Source organism: Bipolaris victoriae, assembly GCF_000527765.1.
Source record: "Bipolaris victoriae FI3 unplaced genomic scaffold scaffold_228, whole genome shotgun sequence".
NCBI classification, from domain to species: Eukaryota; Fungi; Ascomycota; class Dothideomycetes; order Pleosporales; family Pleosporaceae; genus Bipolaris; species Bipolaris victoriae.
Genome location: NW_014575164.1, coordinates 1 through 11,768, shown reverse-complemented (window position 1 = coordinate 11,768; position 11,768 = coordinate 1). Strand labels below are relative to the sequence as shown.

General features: G+C 47.5%; 7 protein-coding genes across 7 annotated transcripts; 6 read left to right on the top strand and 1 right to left on the bottom strand.

Annotated features, from left to right (window-relative positions):
- Positions 1–59: 59 nt before the first annotated feature.
- COCVIDRAFT_21266 (hypothetical protein) lies at positions 60–517 on the bottom strand (the record flags this gene model as incomplete). Its single annotated transcript, XM_014694733.1, has 2 exons — positions 60–450; positions 498–517. Coding segments are annotated over 2 exons (411 nt in total), but the record flags the coding sequence as incomplete, so codon positions are not given.
- Positions 518–1,943: 1,426 nt separating this feature from the next.
- COCVIDRAFT_116074 (hypothetical protein) lies at positions 1,944–2,741 on the top strand (the record flags this gene model as incomplete). The annotated part of the gene is made up of 1 exon (XM_014694732.1): positions 1,944–2,741. One exon carries the CDS (start codon positions 1,944–1,946, stop codon positions 2,739–2,741), a length of 798 nt encoding a protein of 265 aa, XP_014550218.1.
- A 1,859-nt stretch (positions 2,742–4,600) lies between these two features.
- COCVIDRAFT_116083 (hypothetical protein) lies at positions 4,601–5,014 on the top strand (the record flags this gene model as incomplete). The annotated part of the gene is made up of 1 exon (XM_014694731.1): positions 4,601–5,014. A coding segment is annotated over one exon (414 nt), but the record flags the coding sequence as incomplete, so codon positions are not given.
- Positions 5,015–6,899: 1,885 nt separating this feature from the next.
- On the top strand, positions 6,900–7,445 carry COCVIDRAFT_116072 (hypothetical protein; the record flags this gene model as incomplete). Its single annotated transcript, XM_014694730.1, has 1 exon — positions 6,900–7,445. The coding sequence occupies one exon, from the start codon at positions 6,900–6,902 to the stop codon at positions 7,443–7,445; it is 546 nt and encodes a 181-aa protein (XP_014550216.1).
- A 1,344-nt stretch (positions 7,446–8,789) lies between these two features.
- Positions 8,790–9,206, top strand: COCVIDRAFT_116071 (hypothetical protein; the record flags this gene model as incomplete). Its single annotated transcript, XM_014694729.1, has 1 exon — positions 8,790–9,206. The coding sequence occupies one exon, from the start codon at positions 8,790–8,792 to the stop codon at positions 9,204–9,206; it is 417 nt and encodes a 138-aa protein (XP_014550215.1).
- Positions 9,207–10,284: 1,078 nt separating this feature from the next.
- On the top strand, positions 10,285–10,566 carry COCVIDRAFT_45929 (hypothetical protein; the record flags this gene model as incomplete). Its single annotated transcript, XM_014694728.1, has 1 exon — positions 10,285–10,566. A coding segment is annotated over one exon (282 nt), but the record flags the coding sequence as incomplete, so codon positions are not given.
- A 332-nt stretch (positions 10,567–10,898) lies between these two features.
- Positions 10,899–11,078, top strand: COCVIDRAFT_116079 (hypothetical protein; the record flags this gene model as incomplete). Its single annotated transcript, XM_014694727.1, has 1 exon — positions 10,899–11,078. One exon carries the CDS (start codon positions 10,899–10,901, stop codon positions 11,076–11,078), a length of 180 nt encoding a protein of 59 aa, XP_014550213.1.
- Positions 11,079–11,768: the final 690 nt, after the last annotated feature.

Sequence of the window (11,768 nt, the reverse complement as noted above, 5' to 3'; positions counted from 1 at the left end):
AATTGAGTGCGTAGTGAGGTTCTTGAGATGTTCCTTGCTACGTATTGAGACTCAGATACTGGCTGGGCGGCAGGTTCTTCGCATGCCGGAGCTTCTTGGGGGTAACACTCCATGGAAGGAGGTTCTTGTGCAGCAGGGAATTCATCCCAGACAGGAGCCACTCCATTGTCGTCGTTCTGCTCGTTCTTCCCAGGTACATAGCTCGGTCCTAGTAGCACTTTTTCCCACGGAGGTACCGTATAGTCCCCGCGGTAAGTGTATTCGCAGAACCGGATGAAATCGTCAACCCTGACATCTTCGATCCTCGCACATCGCGTTTCAGATTCCTGCATTCCACCACTAACAAGTGCATCTAGCTGCGGACTAGTAGCAGCAACCGCAGCCGCATGCACCACGACAGGCTTTCCCTCCTGGCCAACGAAGAAGGTGAACTGAGGTGATTGGATAAAGCTGTCGAGCTTTAGCTTAACCGGGTCGGCATTAGAAACAAAACTCACTCTGCGAAGGTTGGAGCCATTTGTACACAACAGATTTTGGAGGGCTTCTGCAGAGTAAAGAATAGAAAAGTCAGTTCTCGACTTGAATGAACTCGCTATGTGGGAGGCTTAAGGAGAAGATGAGAAGATGCGGGGTTTCACGGCAAGCAGCTACATGCTACGCATTGACTGGTTCTCGAAGGCTGAAAAAGCAATTAACAGAGCATTTTGCTAAACGCAACGGCGTCCAACAGTGTTGATCGCCGGATTTTGTCGACTGCATCTCGCTGGGAAACCTCGATTTCTGACACAAATTGACTTGAAGCCAGAGCTAACATAACATGCAGGAGACTCTTTTCTTAGATAGCGATGCTAACCTAATATATGTATTGCGGCAGCTCACGTTCGCAAATATTCGAATACAGATAAGCTCAGTGCTTATGCAGTAGACAAGGCATAAGTAGTTAGCGTCAGCGCTGATCTGTCAGCGCACACGCACGCCGGGAGGATAATCCACTCACGCGTGAGCCATCTTGGAGTGGCTGTAACTTCCTTCTCCCACCAGTGGTACATACGTACAGTGATTAGCGATTGCGGCTTCACCCCTACAAGCAGCATTCTAAGAGTTTCGTCATCATAAGACTGAAGATTGACCAATCACGTTGATTGATCTGCAGCTGACTGCTCGCGCTATGCCATGTACGGAAGGTGGGGAAATTCAAAACCATTGCGGAGCTGCGTGGAAGGGTGAAGCCGCAATCGCTAATTACTGTACGCTGGTAAACAGGATTGTATTCGATAGAGATCTATCTACTGCTTAGCTGGGGGCTTGTATCTAGGTGCGGCTCCGGAGAAATAGCTCTTTCAGGTGATCTGAGCGTTGCCCCGGTGTTCACGGTTGGCATCATAGCCACCGCGATGACCATCCGCTCAAGGATAGAATATGGCTGCGAACTGTTTCATATATGCGATGGCTACAAGAACAGCAGCGATTGTGTGCAGAAGCGGCCGAAACCATGCCGCGAGGCTGGTGCGACCGTCCCGCGCCGCAGGCGAGACTAATCGCGATGGGACTCGATCCTGACCGTAAGCATTTTGAAGGATCCGTCGGCTTAGCGCACGATACGAGCTGTGCCGCATTGGCGCGACTGCTTGCTAGTAAGCAGGCATCACTGAGCCACGGTCTTGGCGTGATGCCAGTCACGTGATCATCGCACCGCGGGGATCATTACCTTCTGACGTGGCGCCCAATGGTGTCCTTTCATGCGGCCATCCGTCAAAGAGAGATTCTCTCTTGTTACTTGTGACATCAGTCCGTGGCCATAATACTTGTCCTCGACACACATACCCTTACCGATCGCCAATTCAGCATCAGCAACAATGACTACTACTTGCTTCGATTGGACTCTCCTAGAGGACATTCGACCTGCTCTCCTTCAAAATGCTCTTGGCGTCAAGGGTAGCGAAATGACCACAGCTCATCTTCAAGAGCTTGACAGGACGGGATTGGAACTTGGAGCGAGCCCTTTTGCGCGCGAGAATGCGAAAAATCTGGCGACTGGATATGGCGACCTTATCGTGGTTCTTCTGGAGCCTACCGACAAAGCCGAAACACATTGCTATGATGCAATGAAGGCTTCTTCACCGGCGCTTCAACTTGTAGACGAAACATTGACAATGGCCTTCGCAGGTCAGCGCAATGTCGAAAACACCATTATACTAGACCGAAGGCCCTTTCGCAGCGCTGAGATTCAGGGTTGTGAGGACGAAAGGACAACAGAACGAAACAATCAGAAAGCCTATCAGGGGTTTGAAGCGGCAATCGCAATTTTACGTCCTAAAGTCATTGTCGTGTGTCAATGCCGAGATACAGTACCCGATGGGCAGCTTTCGGATCAGTGGTCATCTTCAGTCAGCAAAAGTGGAGACTACGACATCGTACAAATGGGCAATGAGCATAAATGCTTCCGTGTTTATTCATCTCATCCAATGCATTTTCAGCGCATTGGTGATGAAAAAGGACCCTTAAAGCGAGTACTTTTAGAATACTTGTACGATGCGACGTTTGTCATCGCGGCAAATCTCTTAGCTGGCCGTGAGATTTCTGGATTCGGTTTATCAAATCTCAGAAACTGTGCCCGACAGGGACCAATCGGTAAATTCTCTGAAGTCGGCGTTATATTGACTTACCAATGGACAGACGAAGAGAGTAGTTGTTCAGACGAGCTATGGGCATTGATGAAAGATGTGGGTATGCTTCAGTAATGCTAGCTTCAGCTCTGCTGACTGTTTCAGGACTATCGTCGCGCGCGAGTCCCATATGAGACGATTCTCGCAGAGTATCGTGCAGACCTTCTAGATGGCCAAATCGATAGAACCAATCTGGACGGGTCGAAAGAAGACGTACTCACAAGATATCGCTCCAGGATTCCACATCTTCCTACTACTCCGCTACAATTTGCTACCTAGATAGATGGATTTTTGAGGCTCGGAACAACAAGCTGGAGAAGCAAGTAACGGATACTTTACACATCCAGCTGTTGCGGTGTCGCTAGCTAGAAATACCATTCTCCTGTCGAAGGTGCAAAAAGGTGTATTACTGATAACGTGGTGGCTGCTGAGATTTGTCCCCAAGTTTTTGAGATTTGTCCCCAACCGAAGTACCGAAATGCTTTACATCCGCACAACTCAACGCTGTCAAGAGCGCAATTAAACGTTTTGACATACAAATTATTTGAAAGCATCGAAAATCCTCTCTGTGTGTTTATAGCCTAAAACAAGCCTATATTGTGGTTTGGTTGCACGTTAATGTTGGTGATATTTTTAAGAAAATCGTCGACTTCAACTTCATCTACCTCATTCCTATCGCTATTGAAACTCACAAGATTTAGATGGAGGATGCTTTGAAGTATGTTGATTACATTCCTGGCTTTGAAAATGAAAATTACACTTGAGGTTGCGGTAAAGTTGCATTGCAAAGCACAAAGCCTGCCATTTTCGGTACTTCGGTTGGAGACAAATCTCAAAACCTTGGGGACAAATCACGTCAGCCTTTCCCGAAAGGACTTTGCGTGCTGACACAGCAGTTTTAGAACAATTAGCGGCCTGCAATGTACACTTGCGCTATACCAAAACGGCTCAATGTGTGGCACGAAGCTTGAGAGGCTTCGTCCGGCCATCACTTCGACGCACGGTCGCTTGCTAGCTACTATTCTTAGAAGTCGACTGAATATCAATTTCTCGCGGTTCTTGTCAACTATGTGTGGAACAAATATTATATGGCCTCGACATTCTTAACAAACATAAAGATAATTACACAGATTTACACAGACCTTCTAACAATTTATCTACCGTTCCTTGCCTAACGTGCATCCCTTCGTACCGGAACAACCGGTGTGGCGGAACACTATTTCTTAAGCAAGCAGATAAGACACAGAAAAACTTATCGAAAAATATTCTTAATCTCTTATAATTTTTACTTGCATACATCCTACACATGACTCAGGTTGAGATAGAAAAATACATCGTAGTGCGGCTGTGGGACGTCAATCTGCTGGCGACGACATTTCGCACCTTAACTGGCGTCCCAGCCTACGCAACCATTTCATTTCAAATTTGCTCGTCGGGCATATTGGGTGATGTCCCACATATGAAAGTCTCGGATCCTTGTCTCGACATAGTAGATAATGCTCTGTCGTGATGATTAGAAAGTTTCTCCGTTGCCGGAGCGATTGACAAAATTCGCGATGAGAGTTTAGCGCAAAAAGCTCAGCTTTGTCATCTGAAATATATTCACGTGACCTTGATCCGGGTTAGTCATGTGACTTATTCTTCTGGCACGTTCTATCAGTCTTTAGTCTTTGTTCTATCATTAGCATAAACATAAGGAACATCCACAACTGGTACGTCCATTCAGTAGAGAAAGCTGTGATGGATACGACAGCAACCATGGGCCCCGCCAGTCAGGCACTGGCCTTAGAGTTGCCTCCCAATGTGCGTAAGAGCATCTTTGTTCGAGCTAGACATGGTAACGTTCCTCGCACGACTGTTCATTATCGGCATCGAGGTCGACCCTCGAAGAAGGCCAAATATGAGAACCAGCAATACCTGAGTCCTGCTGAGGAGAAAGCATTGTTGATTTCCTGCTACGAATGAGTGCCAGTGGATCCCCTACCCGTATCAGGTACATACCTTCCCTCGCCTTCTGCATCGCTCGCCGACGAGTATCGAATCGGCCCGCTGAGCCGCCGAACAAAAACTGGCCTCAAGCCTTCCGTCGCCGTCATCCAGACGTCAGGTCGAGGAACAACAAAGCAATGGCTTGGGAGCGCCACGATGATAATATTTATGACAAGGTTGTACACTGGTTCGAAATTATCGAACAGGAGCTCCGTAGACTAGGTATCTTGCCGGAGAATGTCTACATAGATAAGACAGGAGTGCTCGTAGATAAGGACGATAAACGAACGGGTAGAAGCGCGCGCGTAGAGCGAACGACAGTCACTGCTATCGAGTGCATTAGCGCTGACGGTATGTAGACTTCACTTCTAAACCCCATGATTGTCCGGGTGTTTTGACGTCCACACATATCCTGGTCGTGCTGACAGGGGTGTGCATACTGCACTAACAATCTGATTTGCTAAGCCATAAAAGTGCATAAATGCCAAGCAGGCAGCAGCCGACGCACGTCCGCTTGTCATTACTTGGAGGATCCCCTGAGCTGATTCTTGGTCTTATATATTCTCAGACCAAAGCCGTTCGATATCTGCAATAGCTCCTTCAGCGTAGCTTTTTACGCATTCTTTGTCCATCACAATCATCACTACACCAGTATGTCCCACAAGTGCCAGATGAATGTTTATGTTAACCATTTGGGACTTATACTAATTATTATTCATAGTGGAATCTTCAGTTTACACACTCAGCAACGGTCGCATCAGTCATTCTGCCAAACTTGTTAATGACAATACGGGGATCTGGAACGAGAATGATTGGACGGGAGTGATTCATCGCGCCTGCAATTGCCGCACAATTGATGATAACACTGGAGAAGTATTGGGCGAATGGAAACAACCTCATCTTGTGGCGAAGGTTAGGAACGAGACATTCGCAGGTCAATGCAATCATGACAGGTTTGACGTGTGGGTCTTTTGTGAGGGAACGACGCGTGCTGCAAGTGCAAGGAAGTTCCTTGATGGCCTTGACAGTATGGCTCTATCAAAATACTCCCAACAAGATGCATATCTAATCAGTTTCAGGCTCTAAAACCTACTCAGGATCCCTTATCTCAAAGAATCTGGGCAAAATCTAGATATGGCTGGAGATTGTGTCGACCTATAGGACTGACTGTCTAGTTACAGTGATAGAAACGCACAGCCTAGATCATGCAGAACGGGATGCGCCAGAAGTCCAGACACCAGTCGATCCAATGCTGGAATCATGGAGAGCGCCCGAGGCCCGGATGTGGTGATAGGAGGTGGAATACATATTTACATAGCGTTATTCTTACTATAGAGAGGTCATGGGCGTAAAATCATTTCACAGATTTGCTGTTTCTTACCCCGATATGTGCTGACCGTCGTACTTGACCTCGTGGGATGTCATTATCACTATGATGCTTATCCAGTAAGCTTAAGACGTCAGGTGACTTATCATTTTAAGCTTACCTCTATCCAGCTAGTTCAGCAATTGAGATTATGTCAGCACTGCTGATTGGTGCATAAGATACGGAGGTACCAGACCGGGTGGCGATCACGCATAAATTAGTCTACTGACCAGCCCCTACCGCTGGTGAGCAGGTGTAGACTATTTTACTCAATACGTAGACGTGTTCAGAAGCGACAGATATATTGCGACGCATGGAAATGATGGCCGTGGCTTTATAAATCGTGAGGCGCATTATTGAGATGAAGTAGGTGTCTTTGTATATTCAGAGGGAAGATGTCTGCACGATTGTAATTTTTGTATTGATGGGCATGCATCGACTCAGAATCAACCCTAGTATGTACCTAGGTAGGCCAATATAATCTTTACGATGGCTGCAGGCTATAGAGTTGCTGCAAAGTCAAAGTACCTGTAATTTTTTCCGTTACGGCGGTTGTTCCGTTACGAAGGGATGTACGTTAAGTCACCTGACAAAGCCAGACTCTTCCTGATCCTAGCCCTACGATGATCGGCGCAAGGCTGGCGCTAAAGCAATTCTGACGAACATGCGCTGATTCGCCGCTCCACTTGAGCGGGATGAGTAACGCCAATGAAAGTACTTGATGCACCCGAGTGTGCGACGACTGTGCCTCAACTGCCCACCTGGGCTGTGCAGCGTTCATCAAAAATCCCTCAAAAGTACATCTTTCCTCCAACCTCCTTCTGAATACCTCAGTCCCCGCACATAGCAAACCATCATCAAAACCAGTCGTCGACAACATGGCGCACGATCAGCCCGTAGCTCCTTCTATTGTTGGGTCCGAAACTTGGCATATCTGCACACCTTCTGCATCTTCCGAAAATACCACAAAGAACACTTTGAGTGACGAAATTCCGCAATCTTCCATCCCATGGCCTGGGCGAACCTTCATCATTCGATCTCGCAAGAACGGACAAGTTATCACGTTCTTGGACGGCGAGGTCGTGATGGACAAACTAGGAGGGCTTGGTACTTTCAGGTGGCGATGCGTCGAGGAGAAAGGTTGGATAGGGTTTAAGGATCCAGCTTCTGCGCAATATCTTGGTTATCATGAACATGGACTTCTGTTTTGTAGATCTCCTCATCATCGAAACAACGAATACATATGTCCCCGAATGCGCCCAGAAGTTGGATGCGTTCTGCTAGTAATTCACGATGAGAATCTTCGTCCCTTAGGTGTATTCGCAAGCGAATCGGAGAATGGGATCAAACAGAAAATCAAGATCATGGACTGGAGCTCTGAGGAGATTGTGTGGGATTTTATTGAGGTACAAAGTCAAGAATAATGACGACTACTAGGGCGGATATGCTGATGCAAATGTACGCTTTGTTGGAAAATATCACACTAATATAGCCACCTGTTTGCTCCTGATGAAGCAGAGCCTGACCTTTGTCGTGTTCACGAGAGTGTTGTGCCCGACATCCCAAACCGCAAATTCTATGGGTGCCCCATCATCATTGCGGCTTTGATATGCCTCCCTATTGTGATGACTCTAACCTAGGTGCGTCCATACGTCCGCGTGTATATTCTACGCAAATAGACATTAGATGATTGTAAGTCTCTGGTTTCTGAATTCCCGTCCTCATTATTGACAGACCCCAGATAGTTATACATAATTGTATTGAGTGTGGTGCATTTCGATGCAAACAAGAAGTCAGCACACAGCGACAGACGGCGGCGTCATCAGACTCGCTCATTTGCTGTATCATCCGCTTCTACAAGTTGCCTAACCTAGGCAAGAATAACGTTAGCTTCTTTAGCACGTTCCGCTTCGGTGTCTTTTCGAGCTCTTGCAGTGTCCATCCGCGGGTAAACCATCTCCTTTCCTCACGTGTAAACTCAGGCTGCTGCTTACTGCGTATAATATCGTTACTAACAGAAGTACATGGAGAACTGCGGGAATAGAAGTAGCGCAGCATCGTACTGCTGTATCATCTTGATACGGTATAGAGAATAGAGAGCATCCAGATCCAAAGAAGCCATCGCGAATCGTGGTAGGTGCACCAGCTCAGATACCAGCAGGACCCTGCAATCCATCAAAGATGTCGCGAGCTGAGGATGTCGGCTTCCGTTGTATTCTTAGCTTGGTGATACAGCCTACATGAAGCCCAAGGCGGGGTAAGTAAGGCGCTGGGGCAGCCAGCTTATTTGTATTCAACTATTTGCTAGCATGAGCTGTCGCAATATGTACCCATATTAAGTTACATAGCATCGCTATCCTCGATAAATGCAGATTCCTTTTTCGTTAGTTTTAGGGTACGGTTATGACATTCACTAGATTCCTACGCTGACCTATCCATGCTGATCGCCCACGCTGAGCAACATCACCTCCTGTCAGAAGTCTTATATCTTACCGTAGAAGTCCAGAGACTGTGAAAATCCAGATCCGTTTAATGTAATCCGCATGAGCATAAGCATAAGCGTAAGCGGAATGATCGACATTGCATTTTTGCTAATCCTCATTGTTGGTCATCGCCTACATCTTTGTATAATTAACAGATTAGGATCAGAAATATATGCTAGACTAATTATTTAGGCCTGCTCCCTTCCTCGGGTAATTATTATAACGCGAGTTGTACTACCCACCTAGTACTACTAACTTGGAGGAACCACTTCGCTAGATTACGAGATGAATCCGAATTACGCTGTGGCCCTAGATCAAGGCTTAGGGAAATACGGCACCATCCTTGCTGAGTTGAGATACACCTTGAGAACGAACAACCGTTTTCTATGCTACTATCCCGCTCTGGATAGAGGGCGTCCTTCTGTGCATTGGGTGCACGGATCTGCGATAGCTCTGGGCCTTGAGTTAAAGAAGTCAACAGAGAACTACAAACGAGATGAAGTGATGGTATTCAGAATGCACAAAGGGACTCTAAGGCTTATGTCCAAGAACATAAAAAATAACAGGGTCAAGGGCGATATGGTGTACACTATACGCGACGCTGAAGGAGCGACAGACGCACAGCTCTGTGACGCGATAGAAAAATTCTGCCGCGAAGAGCCGCACTTTGTGAAGCTCTACAATAGGGAGAATCTAATATAACGTCCCCCCCTGCGACACGCAAGTCCCCCCATGCCGCAAAGAATCTGCGATTTGAGTATCTTAAAAGTCGCGCTATCACTAGTATTGCTCCGCGATAATAAAACACTTATTCTTAAGGTTATTCTCTACAAATTCAGAAGAGCGGTTAGAAATATTACCGCGTGTTTGGTCTTGTTGTCGCCTATTCCGTATTGGCCAGTCTAGGGTTGATCGGCTTCACACCCCTGTCGTAGCATGATATATACAAGATTATTACATATCAGAGAAATACAACTATACAAATACGAGAGAAGAAGATATCTCTACATTTGTTTAAAGTCTTGTCTTTGAAAAAGTTGTATTCCAGACTTGTCCGAGTTATGGCCGTAATTCTGTTCTGTTTGCTTGTAACTTTAGTGTGCTTACGTAGATAGCGCACCTGTTTCTACTAGATCGGATCGGGCCAAAGTGTGGCGCTCAGTTCTCGAAGCATTTATCTGATCACGTGCTGATCTATTTCTGGCATCAGAGCGCGTTCCTTTGTCTTCCGAGCGGCGTGGTAGGGAGGGTGGGTGTCTGCCGTAGTGGCCTCAGTGGCAGTACTCACAACACCACGATCGTAGACATGGCCCAATCAAGGCAAATGTTAACACAAGCTATTTCGTGTGATGCATCAACAACTTGGACTTCCCCATTGCAGGATGATGCTATTCCGTACCATACTCGGTACTACCGCAGGCGCGGACGACCCTCTATGAAGGAGAAGGCCCAAGGCCAGCAGTACCTTACCCCAGATGAAGAGAAAGCCTTTGTCGCATATCTTTTGCTAATGTCTGAACTCGGACAGCCCGTCCGAATCAAGTATATACCCTCGTTAGCCTTTAGCCTCGCACGCCGGCGGACGATGACGATGACTGGCAAACCTATCAAGCCCCCGGGCAAGAACTGGGCCCGGTCCTTTGAGAAACGCAACCCCAGACTAAAAGGGAGGAAGGTGAAGGCGATAGACTGGAAACGACATGAACGGAACATCTATACTAAGGTTACACACTGGTTTGAGGTAATCAAGGGAGTTCTACAGGATCCAAGGGTACGGCCTGAGAATGTATATAACATGGACGAGACGGGCGTCATGCTGAACATGCTTGGCTCTGTTAAAGTCCTAGTAAGCAAGGATGACCTCCGTGACTATAGGGGAGCAGGCGTCAAGCGCACCCAGGTAACTGCTATTGAGTGCATCAGTGCTGACGGTAGGTCGCTGCTCCCTCTTATTATCTGGCCAGCTTCGACCCATAGAAGTAACTGGACTACCTTCCCAACCCCTGGCTGGCATTATGGACACTCAGAAAACGGATACAATGACTCGAAGATTAGCCTGGAGTGGCTTACCCGTGTATTCGATCCTCAAACAAGTGGACGAGCTAACGGAAAGCCCCGGGTCCTAATTTGCGATGGTTTTGGAACACACGAGACCCTCGAAGTCCTAGAATTCTGCTTCGCTAATAATATTACTATGTGCCGCCTGCCGTCTCACACCTCACATAAACTACAGCCCTGCGATGTTGGAGTCTTCGGGCCTCTTAAGACAGCCTATCGTGACGAGGTAGAACGGCTCTGTCGGGGAGGGCTAGAAGCTGTTAGCAAGGAGCACTTCACTTCTATATATAAGCCTGCTAGGGAAACGGCCATGACCAGGCGGAATATCACTGCCGCATGGGCCGCAAGTGGTTTATTCCCATTCAACCCAGAGAGAGTCCTTCGAAAGACGCCAAAGCCGCCCTCAGAGATAGCTATTCCAGACGTGCTTCCTCGTCCACAAGACCAACAAGAAGCTCAAGTACCGGGAACCCCTATAACGCCAGTAACGACAGAGGGTGTGATGTCTTTACATAACTTAATCAAACAGGATGCGCATGCACTAGACGAGCAGAGCAACCAACGCCTGCAGAAGTACGTACAGAAGCTCGCGAGTGCAGCGCAGATATCCCTTGCAAAGCAGATGCTTCTTCAAGATCAAAATGAGTTCTTGACGAAGGTCAACAAGGAGGCTACAGTTCGGCGATCGACCAGGTCTGTTGTTTTAGGGAAGGCGAAGGTGATGAGCTTCGAGGATCTTGAGGAGGCACGAGCCAAGCGTGCTGAGAAAGAGGAGAAAGCGTCAGCTGCTAAGGCTCCTAAGAAACGAGGGCGCAAGCCGAAGAGTTCTGCTGAGGTACTGGTAGAAGAGGGATCAGAAGTAGCAGGTGCGAGTCTGCAAGGAGAAGGCGAAGCGGCTGACGCTCCAGTGCAAACTAACAACATACCTGGGCTGCGTCAGCCAGAGACAAGACCGCTATGGAGAGCACCTGTTGCAAAGATGTATTGATGCATTAGTACACACACACAATTTATTTACGCCCGGCGGCCAAGCCGAAAGGGCTACGAACGCTAGTCTAGCTTTACACTTCCTATGCTCAGTCTTGGTCTCCCTAGCCCATATGTCTTCTTTAGCCCACATCTTTATATAGCTTATCGTCTAAATCTAAGCCCTTACTTAATACCTTGGCACGCCTCTTCTCTATCTACGATCGCTCCTCATCAAGT